This window comes from Mustela lutreola, chromosome 4 (genome assembly GCF_030435805.1).
Source record: "Mustela lutreola isolate mMusLut2 chromosome 4, mMusLut2.pri, whole genome shotgun sequence".
In the NCBI taxonomy this organism is placed as follows: domain Eukaryota; kingdom Metazoa; phylum Chordata; class Mammalia; order Carnivora; family Mustelidae; genus Mustela; species Mustela lutreola.
In genome coordinates this window covers 185,142,415-185,163,370 of record NC_081293.1, presented here as the reverse complement: position 1 = coordinate 185,163,370, position 20,956 = coordinate 185,142,415, and the positions used below count along the sequence as shown (strand labels likewise).

The 20,956-nt window shown below is 37.1% G+C and overlaps 1 protein-coding gene across 1 annotated transcript in view; it reads right to left on the bottom strand.

The window, feature by feature from the left end:
* NUP205 (nucleoporin 205) overlaps positions 1 to 20,956 on the bottom strand; it is an 89,755-nt gene that overhangs the window by 58,399 nt on the left and 10,400 nt on the right. The window contains exons 4-13 of the mRNA XM_059171941.1: positions 19,612 to 19,756; positions 19,077 to 19,236; positions 18,403 to 18,631; positions 15,149 to 15,313; positions 12,281 to 12,456; positions 7,242 to 7,358; positions 6,883 to 7,020; positions 4,592 to 4,742; positions 2,943 to 3,148; positions 738 to 920 (exon numbers count right to left, since the gene is read on the bottom strand). Of these exons, the coding sequence (XP_059027924.1) occupies positions 738 to 920; positions 2,943 to 3,148; positions 4,592 to 4,742; positions 6,883 to 7,020; positions 7,242 to 7,358; positions 12,281 to 12,456; positions 15,149 to 15,313; positions 18,403 to 18,631; positions 19,077 to 19,236; positions 19,612 to 19,756 (1,670 nt within the window). The remainder of the gene's footprint in view (positions 1 to 737; positions 921 to 2,942; positions 3,149 to 4,591; positions 4,743 to 6,882; positions 7,021 to 7,241; positions 7,359 to 12,280; positions 12,457 to 15,148; positions 15,314 to 18,402; positions 18,632 to 19,076; positions 19,237 to 19,611; positions 19,757 to 20,956) is intronic.

The window sequence follows — 20,956 nt, the reverse complement described above, 5'->3', positions numbered from 1 at the left end:
AAACTGAAGTATTAATACTAAATCCAAAGTGATTCAGCCTCTCAGCACACACCAGCTCCCTTCATTTTGCTCTTATAAAGTAGCATTACATCTTCAGGACACACGTTAGAAAATAACTAGAATATTTTACTCCTTCAAAATAGTGTTAGAATCACAGACACCTATATGCTTTATTGTTTTTTAGACAAACAAATATTCCACCTAACTATTTTCACAGAGGTATTTCTGTAAAGCACATCCTTACTCTCCTTTTTAATCTTAATGTGTGTGTGTGTGTATATATAGAATAACTATACCTTCACAAAACAATTCCAATAGGCCTTATATCTAAAGAAATAAGTGTTAACAGAGATACTTCGTTCTTCTGGTATGGGATAGGAGGCCAGGGAAGGAAGCAACAGAAAAGAAAAACAGGTATTCCCCACATTTAATGAGTACAAATAATATCTGAAGGCTTCTATCAGCCTGGTCTTAAAGACAGAGTTGAGGAATTCTGTCCATTTATTAATATCTCACAGACACTGAAAAACAAAGTCTTAGGAGAAGAACCCATCTCCAGTAACCTACTGAAGCTGTCAGCTGATCTAAGAGAAAAACCTAAGCCTGTTAATTTCTGATGCTATGCTCGGTACTCAAACCATAACTAACTGGGAAGCTGCAAATTGGATGCCCCTGCTTCTACCATATTATCGAGCCTCACTTTCCAAACTATTACATCAGAGAGCTGATAATACTACCTGAGTGTATTCCAACGACTGCCAGAGGGAAGCAGCAATTTCAGGGGATTTTCCAAAAGCTGCAAGGGTCTTCAGCAGCTCTGCTTTGAGAACGGGGGGAATACTGCATTGCAGGAGTCCCAGAATCACCACAACCGGGGTCCACTGAGGATGTTCACAGAGTGCCAGACGAGCATTTTCACTCTGGGGATCAAACACAAAAGATGAGAGAGACTTTCCCATCTTCAAAACCTAAGAAAAATGACCAGGAATCATCTAAATTGCTAGCACTTATACTGAGTATTCAAGGGCTTAATACATATTAAAACAAAGATAAGCCTATGGCTGATGTTTGAGGGATCAAATCAGATTACAGCTCAGTCAGTGTAAAGAAGGGAGTAGAAACAGCATTTTAGAATTACTTTCAGAGCTCTAAGTTTGGAAAATAATCCATATGAGGGTCACATAAATCTTACCTAAGCATTTTCAATCTTAAACAAATGTAGACTGTTTTTTATTATAATATATGAATGAATACCTTTTAGTTTTTTGAGAAAAAAAAATGAAGATATATATGGTAAAATATACCACTTTCCTTTTTCAGTAGACTCTACACACAGCATAGAGCCCAATGCAGGGCCTGAACTCACAACCCTGAGATAAAAGTTGGATGCTTAGCTGACTAAGCCACCCAGGCACGCCAATACCATTCCATTTTAATTCAACAAGTAATAACTACTAACTTTATGGGGGTTTTTTGTTTTGTTTTGCTTAATATTTTATTTATTTGACAGAGAGAGAGAGGGAACGTGCACAAGTAGAGGGAGCAGCAAAGGGAGAAACAGGCTCACTGCTGACCAGGAACCCCTATATGGGGCTCAATCCCAAGACCACGGGATCATGACCTGTGCAGAAGGCAGATGTTTAACCGACTGAGTCACCTAAGCACCCCCTAACTTTATGTTTTAATGTTTAATAACAAGCATTACTAGAAAAGCCAGAAAGTTAGAAGTCACTATTCCTGTCCTCAAGACAGAATGTCTCACTAAGCAATTTTGTTCTAGGAAATAACAGAACAAGTAGAAGAGGTTTCTGAGTAGAAAGATTATGTAATGAAGCTTGTGTTTTCTTTTTTTTTTTCTTTTTAAAGATTTTATTTATTTACTTGAGAGAGAGACAGTGAGAGAGACCATGAACGAGGAGAAGGTCAGAGAGAGAAGCAGACTCCCTGTGGAGCTGGGAGCCCAATGCGGTCCTCGATCCCAGGACTCCAAGATCATGACCTGAGCCGAAGGCAGTCATCCAACCAACTGAGCCTCCCAGGTGTCCCTTTCTTTTTTTTTTTTTAAAGATTTTATTTATTTATTTGACACACAGAGATCACAAGTAGGCAGAGAGGCAGACAGAGAGAGAGGGGGAAGCAGGCTCCCTGCTGAGCAGAGAGCCTGATGCGGGGCTCGATCCCAGGACTGAGATCATGACCTGAGCTGAAGGCACAGGCTTAACCCACTGAGCCACCCAGGCGCCCCTGAAGCTTGTGATTCTTATAAAGACTAATTTGATAGTGGGGGGTAAGATGGTTTGGTGTAAGGAGAGACTAAAAGAGGATTCAGTAAATAACTTCTCTTAGGTTTTTTTCTTTCTTTCTTAGTAAAAAATATTTCTTTTTAGCTAAAAATATTCTTGGGGTTCCTGGATGTCTCAGTCGGTTAAGAATCCAACTCTTGATCTCAGAGTCAAGAGACTGAGCCCCACTTTGGGCTCTGCACTTGGCATGGAGCCTGCTTGAGTCTCTCCCTTTGTCCCTCTCACGTCCCCTGCACATGCTCTATAATAAAAAAATAAATTTTAAAATAAATTTTAAAAATAACAAATAAAAAAATATATTCTTTATGTATACATAACACCAACACACACACATCCAAACCTATGCTAGGAACTTTCTAAAAGGATGTGCATCTACAACTGATTCTTATTTGCCCTTCTATTTTCTTCTAGGCATATGCTATTACTTTCCCACTAGCTGACAGCAATAAGCTGGGCTACCATTACTACACCCTCTGAAGGTAAAGAAACAGAGCTTAAAAACAGAATTCCATATATGCAGAATTCTATATGTGCAAAACTCATCACTCATAAACTTCAAGCATTTCGTGAAAATTTGCAAGTTCCTTAAAATGCCCCGTGCATTAAAATACACCCTCACATGCTGTGGATAATAATTACCCAAGTAATGATGGTGGAGGTGAGCTGTAAAAAAGCAATCAATCCATCCTGCTCCTTCTGGGTGATGCCGCGTGAAGGGAGGTGACGGTACTGGACACTATCTGCACTCGGAAGATCCTTCCGGAGGTGCTCATGGTAAAGCATTAAGGAGTGAAAGAAATGTTCCCAGGAAACAGGACTGCCACCTGTTCCCTGAATATTTTCAACTGTAAAGAAAGACAGCACAGAATTTCGTTTCAAAAATGTCTAAGCATCTGCTTGGAAATGGAGGGAGAAAATAAATTTAAAGCAATAAACTTTGTCTTTGTCCTAGTTAAGTAGAGTGTGTTGTCTTGTCCAGATTAAGTAGTGTGTTGAAAAAGGGTTAGAATTCCTCTATAAACTAAAACTCTGGATTAATTTTTCCTCGGCTAAGAATGGAAGAATGGGTGGTGCCCATCTAAGCGCAAAGGTAAATTACTTTTGATTTCAGTTATCTACTTTATATCCATAAGAGTTCTCTGTGTTGTGCTATAATTAGGTAAGGCTACTATATACTCCGTTATATACTAACCACTGGGCAAGGCAAGCAGGCCTTGACAGAGTAGCCAGAAAAATGGCCTTGGAGCTGGGCAGATCTCAGTTCCAATCCTGCTCCTCCTCGTGACCTTGGATAAGTTACTTCTCTAAACCTCAGTTTCCTCCCATGTAAAAATGAAAGTAATAATATCTACCTAACTAAACAGGTGCTTAATAACTATTTCTTTCTCTTCTCTTTTGCAGTGTTGCAATGTAACCAGACTCAAGTCTGAAAATTAAATGCGGAAATTGGGAGGATTGACAGAGAAACTGTAAGTACAGAAATTTAGAAAACAAGTACTTACAAACATGAATTGAGAAAATCAAACTCATGTGGCAAGGGAATATATTTTGAGTACCAGATGTGTTCTTGAAAGTTTTTATGTATCAATTCTGATTTCTTAAACCGAATTTTATTGTATATATATATATATATATATATATATATATATATATATATATTTTTTTTTTTTTTTTTTTTTTTTTTAAGATTTTATTTATTGGGGCACCTGGGTGTCTCAGTGGGTTAAAGCCTTGCCTTCGGTTTGGGTCATGATCCCAGGGTCCTGGGATCGAGCCGTACATGGGGCTCTCTGCTCAGTAGGGAGTCTGCTTCCCCCTCTCTCTCTGCCTACCTCTCTGCCTACTTGTGGTCTCTGTCACATAAATAAATAAAATCTTTGAAAAAAAAAAAGATTTTATTTATTTATGACAGAAAGAGATAGCAAGAGAGGAAACACAAGCATGGGGGAGCTGGAAAGGGAGAAGCAGGCTCCCCGCTGAGTGGGGAGCCCAATATGGGATTTGATCCCTGGATGCTGGGATCATGATACAAGCTGAGGGCAGCCACCTAACGACTGAGCCACCCAGGGGCCCCTGAATTCTATTTTATAAAGCAAATAGTAGAGCTGCCCAATCTGTGAGACCATCACTAATGCATGAAGCTACCAATGCACTTCTTTCCCATTATTATAAAAATAATTTATACACTTGGTAGAACCAAGAATATAATCAATATTCTTTAATAGGCAGGGGGATAATGAACTCAAGAATGTCACAACAAACTTAGACAATATCCAGATTTTTCTCACCATGACTACTACCATTGACTTTAAGCAGGCTGAAACAGTAGTGGGCACACTGGGGCCCATTGGCCAATCCCTGGAGCATTTTCAAATAAGGAATGTAAATCGTTGGAGGCAATAGGTCACCCATTTGCCTAACAAACTTTGACAACACAACCTGAAATAGGGAAAAATCAATAGTTTACATAAAGCTTATCTTAATTTTAAGGTAGCATGGACTAGCTAATAAAGACTACATATGAACTAAAACTAAGTGCTCTGATTTAATAATCTGGTATTCTACTTATGAAACATTATTTTTCAAGATCATTAGCAATTTAATGCAATTATAGAATACTTTTGTGAACATGAAGTACAATGTTTTTAAATCATCTCAGTGTCACAGAATATAAGACTACTTACACTTTTCTCTTTTTTTTTTTAAATCAACATATAATGTATTATTTGTCCCAGGGGTACAGGTCTGTGATGCATCAGTCTTATACAATTCACAACACTCACTAGCACCTACCCTCCCCAATGTCCATCACCCAGACACGCCATTCATCCCAGCCCCTGCCCCTCCAGCAACCCTGTGTTTGTTTCCTGAGGTTACAAGTCTCTTATGGTTTGCCCCCCTCTCTGGTTTCGTCTTGTTTCATTGTTCCCTCCCTTCCCCTATGATCTTGTCTTGTTTCTCAAATTCCTCCTATCAGTGAGAATGCGGTAATTGTCTTTCTGATAGACTTTTTCACTTAGCCTAATACCCTTTAGTTCCATCCACATTGTTGCAAATGGCAAGATTTGTTTTTCTGATGGCTGCATAATATTCCATTGTGTGTGTATATATACCACATCTGCTTTATACATTCATCTGCTGATGGACATTTAGGTTCTTTCCATAGTTTGGTTACTGTGGACAAGACTACTTACATGTTAAACAGTAAAGCAATGGAAGAAACTGACTCCTCTAAAATTAACCAGCAAAGTCAGATATACTTGGAAACCAAGGTTCCTGAAACCCAGTCAAATTTAGTATGAAGACCTAGGAACCTGAAAGAATTTTGGATGCTAACCTAAACATACTGTTTTGTGTTCAGCCAATGCCACATTCTTACATTCCTGTTCTGTAAATCTACCTCTTAGTTTTTTCTTTTATCTTGCTTACTCCTTAAATCTAATAACAAACAAAAATACTATTCAGACATTGAGGCTCATTGGCTGGAATTCAGAACTGAAAATGTTACAGATCTCTGGAAATCACTGTAAAATCTATTAGGTATAAGTCATTTTCTAATTAGTTAGAAAAATACCCTTATTTTTACGAGATACTATTTACCCAGGAAAATGGGAAATGCCATGTTGTCTGTAAGTTTAATGTACTCCAGCAAAATCAAAGTAGTAAAAATAGCGGTAGTAGATGAAGCAAACAGGGCAAATGTTAATAGCTATTAAAATGCTGGGTGTTCATTATAATTATTCTCTCTTCCATATGTTTGAAATATTTCATAATATATTTTTTTAATCTTCAAAAAACTTTAATAAGCCCTTCTCAAAAACATTTTTATAAATGGGGAGAAAAACAATAAATGTAAGAAATGCAGTAAAAAGAAAAGGTACCTGATCCCAGACTCTAGCATAACTGAAAATTATTCAACATGAAAGCTTCTAGAAGAGCAAATCCCATATTTGCTACTGCCTATCATACTTAACATAGAATAGAAAATGGGTTTTTTCCATATCATCTTTTGATATGGATGGATCAATATGATATTGATCATAGGCATTTTGTCATCAATTCTAACTTCTAAGCCTTTCCTTCTATTACGTATACCTCTCCTATCTTACCTAACTTGTTAATAATGGTGTATTGATGGCACCCGGCTGGCTCAGTCTGTGGAGCATGAGACTCTTGATCTCAGGGTTGTCAGTTCGAGCCCCACACTGAGTGTAGAGTTTACTTAAAAATAAAATCTTAAAAAATAAAAATAAAAAAAGGAATGATGTATACTGGTTATTGTCATGCCTGCTGAGGAAAGACTAATATTAATACCAAGATTACCAAATAAGTGACACATAGAAAGACTATAGACACCTGTCTACAACTGGACACATACCTAGTATGTTACAAAAGGCTAACTACATAAATGATCAGAACTTAGAGTTTCAAATTTCCTTAAGAAAACAGTGTACATTTTTAAGTTACACAAGTGGTCACTTGTGTTAATGGCAATAACATCAGGAAATAACACTTGTTCATGGTTCAACACTCCCAATTATCATACCAAGGCAGAAAAGCAAGAAAACTAAGAGCTCACCTGGCGTTGAGGGGGTCGCTGATGAGCTACACCAAGGTAAGAACCCATGATCGTGGAAGTCTGAAGAGGCTCTGAGGGACACCAATATTCGAGAGCAAGCTCCAAATTAAAAGGGTTCTTTTTATATAGCTCACCGATCTGCAAAATGTAAGTAAAACTGAGTGAAAATGCCTTTAATTCAACAATTACTTTTAAGTAAAAATTTACATTTTTATGGAATTCACTTGTATATTTAAGACATTAAAACCGAAACTTTTACTTTTTGTATATTTAAGACATTAAAACTGAAACTTTCCACAATTACGGAGTAAGTAATGGAAGGAGGGAGAGATGACCGTTCATCCAGAGTAATGGCTTACCAAGAGCATTAAGTGTTCCAGATCTCTTCTAAGTGAAATGGGAGGTTCATTACCCATCTGCATACTCATATGAATTATTCGAGCATCTTCATCTGCCCGATTCCTCAACTGTTTCACCTATTAAATACATTACAGACAGCTTCATATGGAAATTTAGTATATAGGTCAATAATACTGAAATCCAGCAACTAAGAGTAGTTACGTAATAGAAAAACTGTTTAAACATCTACTCCACTTTAATGACATGAAGAAATATACCAGGAATTGTATGATACCACTATCCATAATTTATAAGATCTTAAAACGTCAAAGCATTTTCCATTACAGAGAGGTCGAGTTTTAAAACTATAGTGTTGCTTGAAAGGAACATTACTGACATTTTGGGCAAGACATTTCCTCCCTGCTTTGGATCATCCTGAATACTGCAGGACAGTTTAGCATCTCTGGACTACCTACTAGCTACCAATAACCCCACCAAAGATATTATAACAAGGAAAAGTGGTGCCACTAATTTCCCAAACATTTTCTGGTGGACATTACTGCACTGGCTAAGAACCATTACCCTGTAACATTTGTGTGAACTAAATGTCAACTGATATAAGAAAATACTCCCTTTTATTTATTTATTTTTTAAGATTTTATTTATTTATTTGAGAGAGAGACAGTGAGAGAGAGCAAGAGAGGAGAGAAGGTCAGAGGGAGAAGCAGACTCCCCATGGAGCTGGGAGCCGGATACAGGACTAGATCCCTGGACTCCGGGATCATGACCTGAGCGGAAGGCAGTTGCTTAATCAACTGAGCCACCAAGGTGCCCAATACTCCCTTTTAAAAACAAAACAAAAAGAGCTAGACAAACCCACAATTAAAGATTTTAATACTCCTCTCTCAAAACTTAATAGAACAAGTATACAAAATCTATAAGGACATGGAAGACTTAACACTATCAACCAAATTTACCTACTGGCATTTACAGAATACTCCACAGAACAGCAGCAGAATATAGATTCCTTTTATGTGTGCACAGAACCTTTCCAAGATATGTCATATTCTAAATCATAAAACAAACCTCAACCAATTTAAAATAAACTGAAATCCTATAAAGTATGTTCTCTGACCATAACAAAAATAAACTAGAAATCAGTTATACTGAGATACCTGGAAAACCCCAAATATCTAGAAATTAAACAATACTTCTAAATAACCCACTGATCAGAGAAGTCTCAAGGAAAATTACAAAATATTAAATTGAACGAAAAAGAAAACACAACGTATCAAAATCTATGTGACACAGCTAAAGCAATAAAGATAAGTGTGTAACATTAAATATTTGCATTTGAAAAAAAGTTTCAAATCAATAATCTAAGCTTCTACCTTAATAAACTGAAATGAGAAATGCAAATGAAGCCCAAAGCAAAAGAAAGAAAATAATGTAGTGCAAGAATCAGTAACAGTGAAACAAAGTATAAGAAAATCAATGAGGCCAGGGGCGCCTGGGTGGCTCAGTGGGTTAATGCCTCTGCCTTCGGCTCGGGTCATGATCTCAGGGTCCTGGGATCGAGCCCCACGTCGGGCTCTCTGCTCAGCTGGGAGCCTGCTCCCCCCCCCTCTCTGCCTGCCTCTCTGCTTCCTTGTGATTTGTCTGTCAAATAAATAAATAAAATCTTTAAAAAAAAAAAAAAAAGAAAAAAGAAAATCAATGAGGCCAAAATCTAGTTGTTTAGAAAGTTCAATAAAATTGATAAACTTCTAGCCAGGTTAATTAAGAAACAAAAAGAGAAGATGCAAAAAAATAAAGAGAGAGAGAGAGAGAGAGCAAGAAGATGCAAATTCCAAAATTAAGAATGAAAAAGGAAACATCATTACAGATCCTACATGCACAAACAATATAAAAAAGGAATATTAGCAATAACTTTATGTTAATCAATCTGAATAAAAAGGACAAATACACTGACACACACAAACCAAAGCTCATTCAAGAAGAGACAGATCACCTAAATAAATAAAATTTAAAAAATCAAAATAAATATTGCTTAAAATCTTATAATTTTAAAATTAAAATATAAATACTAAACATTTAATTTTAATTTTATTAAATTTTTATTAGGTTTATAAGTAAATCTATATCTTATATATTTATATTATATTAGGTATATTATATATTTATAATGTTTTTATTATATTTTTATATTTTATACATTCATTATATAATCAATATATAGTATATATTTTATATAATTAACATATAACACATTATATAATTAAGAAAATTAAATTTTATTAAATTTAATTAAAAATTTAATTTAAAAACTATATATATTGGGGCGCCTGGGTGGCTCAGTGGGTTAAAGCCTCTGCCTTCGGCTTGGGTCATGATCCCGGGGTCCTGGGATCGAGACCCACATCGGGCTCTCTGCTCAGCAGGAAGTCTGCTTCCTCCTCTCTCTGCCTGCCTGCCTCTCTGCCTGGTTGGACGACTGCCTTCGGCTCAGGTCATGATCCCTGAGTCCCGGGATTGAGTCCCACATGAGGCTCCCAGCTCCATGGGGAGTCTGCTTCGCTCTCTGACCTTCTCCTCGCTCATGCTCTCTCTCACTGTCTCTCTCTCAAATAAATAAATAAATAAATCTTTTTTTAAAAAAAATTTTAATATATATTAAAAATGAAAAATTATAAATTTTTTAAAAAATAAAAATATTGGGGGGATGCCTGGGTGGCTCAGTTGGTTAAGCGGCTGCCTTCGACTTGGGTCATGATCCTAGCGTCCTGAGATCAAGTCCTGCGTCGGGCTCCTTGCTCAGCAGGAAGCCTGCTTCTGCCTCTGCCTGCCACTCTGTCTGCCTGTGCTCACTCTCTCTGACAAAAGAAAAAAAAATGTTTAAAAAAATAAATAAATAAAATAAAAATAAAAATATTGGGGTGCCTGGGTGGCTCTCTCTGCTTCAGCAGAGAGCCTGCTTCCCCCACTCTCTCTCTCTCTGCCTGCTTCTCTGCCTACTTGTGATCTCTGTCTGTCAAATAAATAAAATCTTAAAAATAAAAATATTTAAAGTATTTTAAAATAAATAAATAAAATAAATTTTAAAAAAAGAGACAGATAACCTAAATGCTCCTATATCTATCAAAGAAATTCCAGTATCCCCAATTGTGTGAATTCACTCTTTACACGATTCAAGCCATTTATGATCATCTTTCCATAATCAAAGTCCCATCTGGACTACTGATTAGGAAACACTTAAGTCTTAACCTTTCTACAGCCTCGTTTCTGCAAATGTAAAATGAAAGGATTAACACACTTCTACCTATTCCAAAATTCTGTGATGTTACTCTACCAAGTCCTTCTAGGAAGGGTTCAAGTTATCTGTTAAAGTATTCCTCGACTATTCTAATCCAGAGAGAACTATTCTTAGCCTATATAAATCCATAAGTTTACTGTCTATACTTCTCATTTACTTACTGTTACTACCTAATCTCCCCAACTAGATTATAAATTCTTTTTTTTTTTAAGATTTTATTTATTTATTTGACAGAGATCACAAGTAGGCAGAGAGAGAGAGAGAGAGAGAGAAGCAGGCTCCCTGCTGAGCAGAGAGCCCAATGTGGGGCTCAATGCCAGGACCCTGAGATCACAACCTGGGCCAAAGGCAGAGGCTTTAAACCCACTGAGCCACCCAGGTGCCCCTAGATTATAAATTCTTTACTGGTAAAAAATGAGTCTCCTATTTGTCTTCTTCACAACTCCTAGTATAGTACCTGGCACATGGGAGAAACTCAACAAACACTTAATTTATTAAAAAATAAATAAGGGGCGCCTGGGTGGCTCAGTGGGTTAAGTCACTGCCTTCGGCTCAGGTCATGATCTCAGGATCCTGGGATCGAGTCCCGCATCGGGCTCTCTGCTTAGCGGGGAGCCTGCTTCCTCCTCTCTCTCTCTCTCTCTCTGCCTGCCTCTCTGCCTACTTGTGATCTCTGTCTGTCAAATAAAATAAATAAAATCTTTAAAATAAATAAATAAATAAATAAAAATAAAAAATAAATAAGCACTTCACACCTTGATTGTTTGTTGCCACTTGAGGTAATCTTTCCATTTACCTTATGTGCTTCAGGGGAGAGGGTATGAGAGCTTAACTGTACAACAGCATTATTATAAGCATAGATTCTTTAGGGGGGCGTTTTAAAAATATACATACGTAAAAAGTGAGTTCATAGGGATTTTCTCCCTCATTTATTTTCTGACCCCATTTTCATGGCTTCCTTGGCACAAAGCTGCACAAAAAGTATATATTCTGAAGAAACTGTCTGAAATGGCTCTAAGAATTCTTTTTCGATCAAAGTTACAGCTCAAACTTTTAATTCGAAAGTAGTCTTTTCCTGGGGCACCTGGGTGGCTCAGTGGGTTAAAGCCTCTGCCTTCGGCTCAGGTCATGATCCCAGGGTCCTGGGATCGAGCCCCACATTGGGCTCTCTGCTCCACGGAGAGCCTGCTTCCTCCTCTCTCTCTCTTCGCCTGCCTCTCTGCCTACTTGTGATCTGTCAAATAAATAAATTTAAAAATCTTTAAAAAAAAAAAAAAAAGAAAAGAAAGTAGTCTTTTCCTTTGTTTCTTAAATCCATTACATTACCTGTAGCCAATGCAGAAGTCCACTTATACACTGTAATTAAGAGTCTATACAATTATCTATAAAACTGAGATTTTCCACTATGCCTCTTCCAAATCATGTATAAATATATAAGACAATCTGAGCATTGATTTTGGGATATCACGGCATTAATAATTCTCTACCCACAGAAATTTAACTATTACTCTCTCCTTATAAGCTATTCTCAGTATCAAATATTTTGTTCTTTTAGCTTAGTCTCAATTAACAGGTCTTACTTCATTTTCATGAATAACTAATTCAAAAGCTGTAACAAAGTTATTGTCAAATCATAGTCTACAATAAAAAATTTTATTAGTTTCCAAAACAAAGTTAATTTATCAGTTTTATTATTTCATAAAATTTTTCTACTACTTTTTACTTATCTTACATTATTAAACCTACCTTCATTGGCATAAGTGCAAGGAAATCTGTGATGAGATTATGGATTCTACGGATATAAAATTCCTCCTGATAGAAGTTTTCTGATACCACTACCGATTCAGTGAGGAATAAGAAAACATTGTCAGCAATTGCGAGCTCTGCCATTGCTTCATCTGCTTCTGTGAATTCAGCCAGGGCTGGAAATACATTAGGAAAACAGCATGGAGGAAAAGTTATTAAACTAAATTATACTATCTCAGAATACTCTGTTGATGTTTCAAAACTCAGGTATCTTCTCAACCTTCAAGCATGTGCTATGCATAAAATAAGACTGTATTATTGTAACTGCCTCAAAAATTCAAAAGAGCTACTGAAAAAGTACATTAGAAAACCACATGCTCAGGGCACCTGGGTGGCTCAGTCAGTTAAGCATCTGCCTTCAGCTCAGGTCACAATCCCAAGGTCCTGGTAGCAAGTCCCAAAACAGGCTCTCTGCTCAGCAGGAAGTCTGCTTCTCCTTCTCCCTCTGTTCCCCACCACCCTCCACATCTTGTGTACATGCACATTCTCTCTCTGTTTCAAATAAATAAGATCTTTAAAAAAAAAAAAAAAGTGCTCTTCACAGCAACATCATGAGCAATAAAAAATTACTTCAGAGATATATTATGTAACACTGATATACTCAGGGAGTTATTATCAAAACATGAACATATGAAAATGATGCTAAGGCTTTATTCTCAGAGAGATGAACTAGAGCACTCAGAAAAAGTCATCACAGCTCATAAGTGAGACCAAGACCTGAACACAACTACATTAAGTAACTCATCTAATTTGATAACAAAGTAATAAAAATTGAAAAGCTAAACCTTAACCTAAAGACAAACTGGTCTACTTGTAACTTCTTTTAGCTTTTAGTTTAAAAAAATTCAAACAGGTATATGAATATAGACCAATATAATGAACCACCACAAACCCCATTAGCTAACTTCGACGTTACGCATTTATGATCATAAGTAATGTAGACCTCCACGCGTACCCAAAGGAGATTTAAGCAAATGCCAGATAATTTAACACTTCATTTGTTAAGTACTTCAGTATACAACTCAAAAGAATACTTTAAAAACAAAAGAAAAATTGGGTGCCTGGGTGGCTCAGTGGGGTAATCATCTGCCTTCAGCTCAGGTCATGATCCCAGGGTCCTGGGATCGAGCACCGCATCAGGGTCCCTGCTCAGCAGGAAGCCTGCTTCTCCCTTTCCCTCTGCCACTTCCCCTGTTTGTGCTCTCTCTAATAAATAAATAAAATCTTTAAAAAAAGAAAAAGAAAAAGAAACCATTACATACCAATAACATTATACCTTAATACCATTAAATCTTAAAAAAACAATTTCTCAGTATCAAATACCCACAACAGGAATCAAATTTACAACTATCCCATAAATGTTATAAAAGATTTCAGTTTGGTTTTTTGCTTTTTGCCTTTTTGAGCAATTTGCTTAAATCAGGATTCAAATAAGATCTACAGATTATGTTTGAGTGATAAACCTCTAGACTCCTCCTTTATCTTTGTGACACTGCCCTTTATCCACTATAGACACTGGACTTTTATGCTATAGTTTCCACAGTGTGGTTTGATACCCATCCCAGTGGTATAGTTAACATACTCCTCTGTCTGGTTACACTAAAAAATTGGTAGTCTGATTTAAAGACTTGATCTGACTTACATTCAATTTTGTTGGTAAAAGTATGTCACAGGTGCTACTGTGTCCTTCCATCAAGAAATACATTGTTGGTTGCTTCTTTTAAAACATAAAACTGCTAGTTACTTTGAGGTAATCTGGCTTTGGAAAAGAATTACTATGTAGTTCTTTCTACTTGAGCATCATTAAGACCAAATACAGAGTGTGCTACTCAAAGTACACTTTCATTGCCTTGAAAAGGGTCAGGAAAAGATACAAGCCAAGAGTTTCAACCAGAGGAAAACAGATGCGTTTTTATGTTTTATTTTGCATTTTGAAATAAAGGCTGCTCATCTATGGATACCATACCTACCCCTTGAGAATGAAATAGTTTAATTCTTTATGACTAATACTTATTATTAAAATTACTAATTAAATACTAGTAACAATGACTCATTACAAACCTTCACTTGAACTCAGAAATACTGGAATTGAAATCACATGATGATCAATTCTATTTCAATCTAGATCAATTCTATCTAATGTCTATTACTTGAAGACTATTTAAATAAAGCAGCATTAATATATTAATGTAAATTAAGTGTTAATGCCTAAAAAGTTTTTTGAAATGTCGAAGTTTAATAAAGTTTCAAACACTATAAATTAGTGAACGTTTGCTAAATTCTTCAGAAGTCTATGAAGACAGTAGTAACTAATTCTTCAAAATTCCTATTTTATTAAAATTTGTCTGGGGGTGCCTGGGTGGCTGTGGGGTAAGCATCTGCCTTCCGCTCATGCCCAGGATCATGGGATAGACCCCTCACCAGTCCTGCTCCTTGTTCAGCAGAGAGCCTGCTTCTCCCTCTCCCCCTCCCCTTGCTTGTGTTCCCTCTTTCTCTTTCTGTGTCAAATAAATAAATAAATAAAATCTTCAAAATTATTTTTTCAAGATACCACTATTTCAAACTTTACACTCAAGGAAAAAAAAGAAGCCAAAAGAATCACTGGCTCTAAGGGAAATATTTCATAAAAGTTCTTCCGGGAAACAGGGAAAAACTGTGCATTTCACCACATTCCAAAGCTTCATTTAACACAACTCTAGATACCGTCCTGTGCTCATGCTTATATATATCAAAGATAATACCTCTTTCAAAATACCATTAACGTTGATACGTTCTTTCTCGTAACTAAATTACCCACAGTCAATTTACCTGTCACATCAGGTAGCTGAGATATTCCTCTCAATGCCAGTGCCCAGGCAAGTCTAACAGTGGCTTGCAGCCCAGGCAGTTTCCAAAGCTGTGAGTCCTGAAGGCGGGAGTGAATTGTTGCGATGTACTGTCTTTCTGTCAGCAAAGGAAGCTGATGAATCATATCTGAAAACACAAAAATCGAACACTATACTGAAAAGTGGAGAAATTCTCACTTTTTTTTTTTAAAGATTTTATTTATTTATTTATTTGACAGAGAGAGATCACAAGTAGACAGAGAGGTAGGCAGAGAGAGAGAGAGGGAAGCAGGCTCCCTGCTGAGCAAAGAGCCCAATGCGGGACTCGATCCCAGGACCCTGAGATCATGACCTGAGCCGAAGGCAGTGGCTTAACCCACTGAGCCACCCAGGCGCCAGAGAAATTCTCACTTTTGATAGACAAGAATAATGTCTAAAAATCAGAAAATCAGAGTACTCTTATCAAATAACTGTGACTAATTAACATTAATGTTTGACAAACCAAAAAAAAAAAATTCCACCGCAAAAATCATATGCAAACTCAAAGTGGCAATTGACAATATTTCTAAATCTTAGTTCTATTTTTTTCCATTTTTTTAATAAGTATACTACAAAACTTTTAAAAAACAGTTAAAAAGCCACTCATTTCTTCTGTATTTAAATTCTAAAACATATCGGGGCAACTGGCTGGCTCAGTCTTTTGATCTTGGGCTTCTAAGTTCGAGCTCTATATTTGGTGTAGAGATTACTTAAAAATAAAGACTTTAGGGATGCCTGGGTGGCTATGATGGTTAAGCCTCTGCCTTCAGTTCAGGTCATGATCTCAGGGTCCGGAGATCAAGCCCTGCATTGGGCTCTCTGCTCAGCAGGGAGCCTGCTTTCCCAGCTCTCTCTGCCTGCCTCTCTGCCTACTTGTGATCTCTCTTTCTGTCAAATAAATAAAATATTTTTTAAAATAAATAAATACAGACTTTAGCTTGCTCTCTCTCTCTCTCTCTCTCTCTGCCATGTGAGGATACAGCGTGGCCATCGGCAAGCCAGGAAGACAGCCTTCATCAGGACCTGACCATCCATGTTGGCATCTTGATCTTTGACTCTCCAGTCTCCAGAACCACCTGGGTGGCTTAGTGTGTTAAGCAACCGGCTCTTCATTTTGGCTCAGGTCACAATCTCAGAGTCATGAGATCAAGCCACTCTGTGCTGAGCATGGAGCCTGCTTAAGAGTCCCTTCTCTTGGGGCACCTGGGTGGCTCAGTTGTTAAGGGTCTGCCTTCAGCTCAGGTCATGATCCCAGGGTCCTGGGATCAAGCCCCACATCGGGCTCCCTGCTTAGTGGAAGCCTGCTTCTTCCTCTCCCATCCCCGACCCCCTGCTTGTGTTTCCTCTCTCGCTGTGTCTCTCTCTGTCAAATAAATAAAGAAAATCTTAAAAAAAAAAAAAGAGTCCCTTCTTTTCCTCTCCCTCTGTCCCCACCACGGCTTATGCATTCTTTCTAAAAAAAATAAAACATAAAATCTTTAAATCAATAAATAATAAAATACAGGGGCGCCTGGGTGGCTCAGTGGGTTTAGCCGCTGCCTTCGGCTCAGGTCATGATCTCAGGGTCCTGGGATCGAGTCCCGCATCGGGCTCTCTGCTCAGCAGGGAGCCTGCTTCCCTCTCTCTCCCTCTCTGCCTGTCTCTCTGTCTACTTGTGGTTTCTCTCTGTCAAATAAATAAATAAATAAATAATAAAATACAAATCAATGTCATTTAAAGATTAAGAAAGATATAATTTGGGGCACCTGGCTGGCTCAGTTGGAGTATATGACTCTTGATCTCAGGGTTGTGAGCCTGAGCCCCATGTTGGGTACAGGGGTTACTTAAAAATAAAATTTAAAAAATATATATATTTTTTTACTAGATAAATAAATGCCTCAATTTAAAATATCAAGCAAAAACTGGCCAAAACAAAGATCCAAATTGCAAACAAGTATCTATTCTGATTATAACAAATAAAAATGCTAAATAATAATAATTTTCAATTTACAGTTCAATTATATTAGGGTACTTCAAACAAGCACAGGATTCTGAAAAAATACTAGAATGGGAAACACCACTAACACCTAAGAATTCATTTATTTTACTTCATTATTTTCTTGTATTTCCTTCTGATGTCAGTTGTTCCCAACCTTTAACCAAGAACATACTCATTATTTAATTTCCTATATTTTAAATCTTCATCTACAACTATACATGTACTAATAATTCACTTCTCCCATTTATTAATCAAACATATACACAAAAAAACAGCAAGAAATTACAATTAAAATGAGATAATATTAGCATTCTAAATTGATTAAAATTGCAACCTAATACAAAACCTTCCATTTTAGCCTAGGAGACCTTCTAGGCATTTCATTTTACTTTTGAAAGTCCCACTTACCAGCTTCCATTAACACAGTCTACCCCTACTTAATTCTGTGCTTCATTTCATTCAAGACAGGATATCTGACAAATGCAATAACTGGCAGCATTCCTAGATGAGCAAAGGTACCACTAGTCTGTGACAGGCAAAGCATTGTGTGACAGTGTGACTGGAGGAAAGGGGTACTTATGTTTTCCATAAGCCTTTCCCAATGCCTAAGGATGGTCACCAAATATGAGTGGAAAATGTCTATTCTCCTTATATACCTACTGAGAGAACATGCTGATGATACAATCAAAAGTGGACAGGGGATAACTGTTCAAATAAGTACGAGTATCTGTGATGTTAAAAGGCAATAATCTTCCAATAGTCTTGGAGAATCATTTTTAATATCCTCATTTCTAAGCAGTAACTATAATGTCACCAAGTGACAATATAAATTAAAGAGGATATATTACTAAAAATGATAATTATCCTCCGTTAGAATGTTTTCATGAAAGATTTGAAATGTGAATAATATAGAAAGGAAGAGGCAATTAATTAGGAATGCAGAACTCATGACATATATTACCTAACTTTTACCACTCCCCTATTCCAAAACTGAAAGGACAATAGAGATATCTAACAGGGTGCATATTTATAAAATGTGATCTTATATCTAAATATTCAAATACCGATGAATTACACACACAGGAATACAGGAATAAAATACATAATTTTTTATTTTAGTAGTTAAAATCGTTAAAATAATGCCCTACTTAAACGTTACCTCCACAATTTAATCTGATTTTTTAAAAAAACAAAGACAATAGTAGTACAGAATTCAATACCGTCTCGTTCCTCTGTGCTTTGTTCTATAAAACTGATATCAAAGCAGTACAGAAGCGCCATAAGAAGAGCCAGATTCACTGCATCCAACGAGCCATTAGCCTCAACTGTCACTTTTTCCAAATGTCCAATAAGAAGTAGAGTGTCATCTTTGCCTAAAGGTGACTGACAAGCCCAGGCAAAAAGGCTTTCTGCCAGAGACTGCCTGCATTCCTTGATGAGATCAGAAACCTAGAGATAAATTGTACGATTATCAGTATACATAAATCACAGTGAAGCCTGGTCTTATTTCAAAAAGTAAACTACCAAAAAAAAGTAAACTACCTTTTACAAAGCTAACTAACTAACTAAATCCATCTGAATCCACAAGTAACTCTAAAATCTCACGTCTAGAATTCTAAACAAACCCTATTATCAATTCCTTATTTTATATTCCAACCTTCTTTATGCAATGACCAGTTCCTTCAAGAGTTCATTCCAGAAAGAGCAACAATAGCACATAAGAGACTAGAAAGAAGTGGAAACAGTTGTAAGTCAATTTTGGATACAGATACCCACACATTTCAATGGGCATTAGCAATTTTCCTATGTCTGTGTTAGAATGTTCTAAATGCTATGACATTTCTGCCTGAGATCTGACACAGATGACCATGAACTGATGATATTGAACCCTTGCCTCTTTTCGGTGTTTTTCACTGCCCAAACCTCTCTCTCGCTGTAGTTTCTCAAACTCATTGTTCACATCAATCTGTGACACCAGAGTAAGGACTTTGTAAGTCAATCCTTGCTCCATCAGCTCCTCTGTGAAGCGTGTTGTCATGGAAACCAGCTCTGGACTGTAATGAAAAGAAATCAATGGAGAAAGTTACAAGGAATAGTCACGTCTATGCTTCATCACACAGATACAGCCGTTGTTCTTGACAATAATGTTTCATTACTGGAAAAGAAACAGAATGAATTATAACTCCGCTCTTTCCATCCTTGCTATATAATTAGGTGTCAATAAACTTCTAACCATAAATTATTTTTTATTTGTAAACAAAATAAAGCAGCTCTAATCTGTCAATCTTTATGGAATACTCAGTTATATTACTGATTTTATTTAAATTATACACACTAAAAGGAGAAATTTTTGTTATTTCTAATAATTAAAATAATAATCTGTCAAGTAATTTCCAAAAAAGCTCTGAAATCCTAAGAAGCGAACAGACCTGAGTTCGAGGGTCCATGTTTTGCCTCGTCTAGACTGTACCAAGGCTTTCAGGGAGTTTGCGATGCACCGTTTTCCATCCCAGTATAAAAGAACAGCTACTAATCCTCTGGTGAGACCAGGAAAATGTGGCTGTTGGTGCTCTCCTAGAAAAGGGAGTTGAGAAATAATTTGGTAAGTATGTGTTTAGGAGGAGACAAAAATTACCATACCAATGTTCAGTTCAGAGAAATCACAGAATTTCAGGGTTCTAGAGGACAGTAGGGCTCCTCTACTTCAAACACTGTTTTCCTCCTCCCACATCTTCAAGAAGCCATCCAATCTGTGCTGGAACACCAGCACTGACACGGAACTCACTGTTTCCCAAACTCTCAGTTTCACCTTCATCTATGATTTCCACATGCTGGTCTCACTTGGTCCACTGAATCTAATGATATTTAATGCCCATTTCCCCTCTTTCACACGAGATCTTTCAAATGTTTGGAAGGTTTTTCCCCTGAGTTTTCTCTGAAAAGTAAATAATCTATTCCTACGTTTCTAGTTCACTCACCCTTTTAACTGTTCGCCTTTGAATAAGTTCCACTTTTGTCTTTTTTAGTTTCGGTTTCATTTCCTGGGCCTGGTTGTCTTCTCCCCAAAACCCAATCACTCCACTTTCTCCTGTCCCCAAATTCATCTCATGGCTCACACCTCTGTACAGGCCATTTTGTGCCTGGATGCCTTTCGTCCTCCTGAGCACATACATATTCCATGTGATATGTGTCTAGTCAGATTTCAACATCTAGTTCAGTCCTCATGAACTTTGTGAAGACTTCTCTGTACATCCTGAGGTCAATTTAATCCCTCTGCCTCTGGACAGTATGCCTCTGGATACTAAATCTTGCATAAACTGGCATCAAGGCACTTTAGTGTCTAATTACTCGTCTCCATGTTTTTCTCAGTTACTAGACTATGAGCTCCTTTACACTAGTTGAAGTTCCATTTGTGTTTCTATCTCTGGAGTCTTAATGCAGTGCCAAGCCCATGATAAACATAAAATAAATGTTTGTTAATGAAAGTTCTGAGTTAAACTCAAAACTGAAGCCTATCCAGTTAACATTTCTATAATAGAGCGGTAAATTACCTTCCTTCTTCTCAATAACATACTTCTTTTAATGCAGCCTTAGGTCAAAAAGGATTTTGGAAGTCACGTGATAACTTTAAACATATGAGACTTTCTTGGGGCACCTGTGTGGCTCAGTCGGTTAAGTGCCCAACTCAGGTTTCAGCTCAGGTCATGATCTCATGGGTTGTGCGACTGAGCCTCTCGTGGGGCTCCATGCTCAGTGCAGAATCTGCTTGAGATT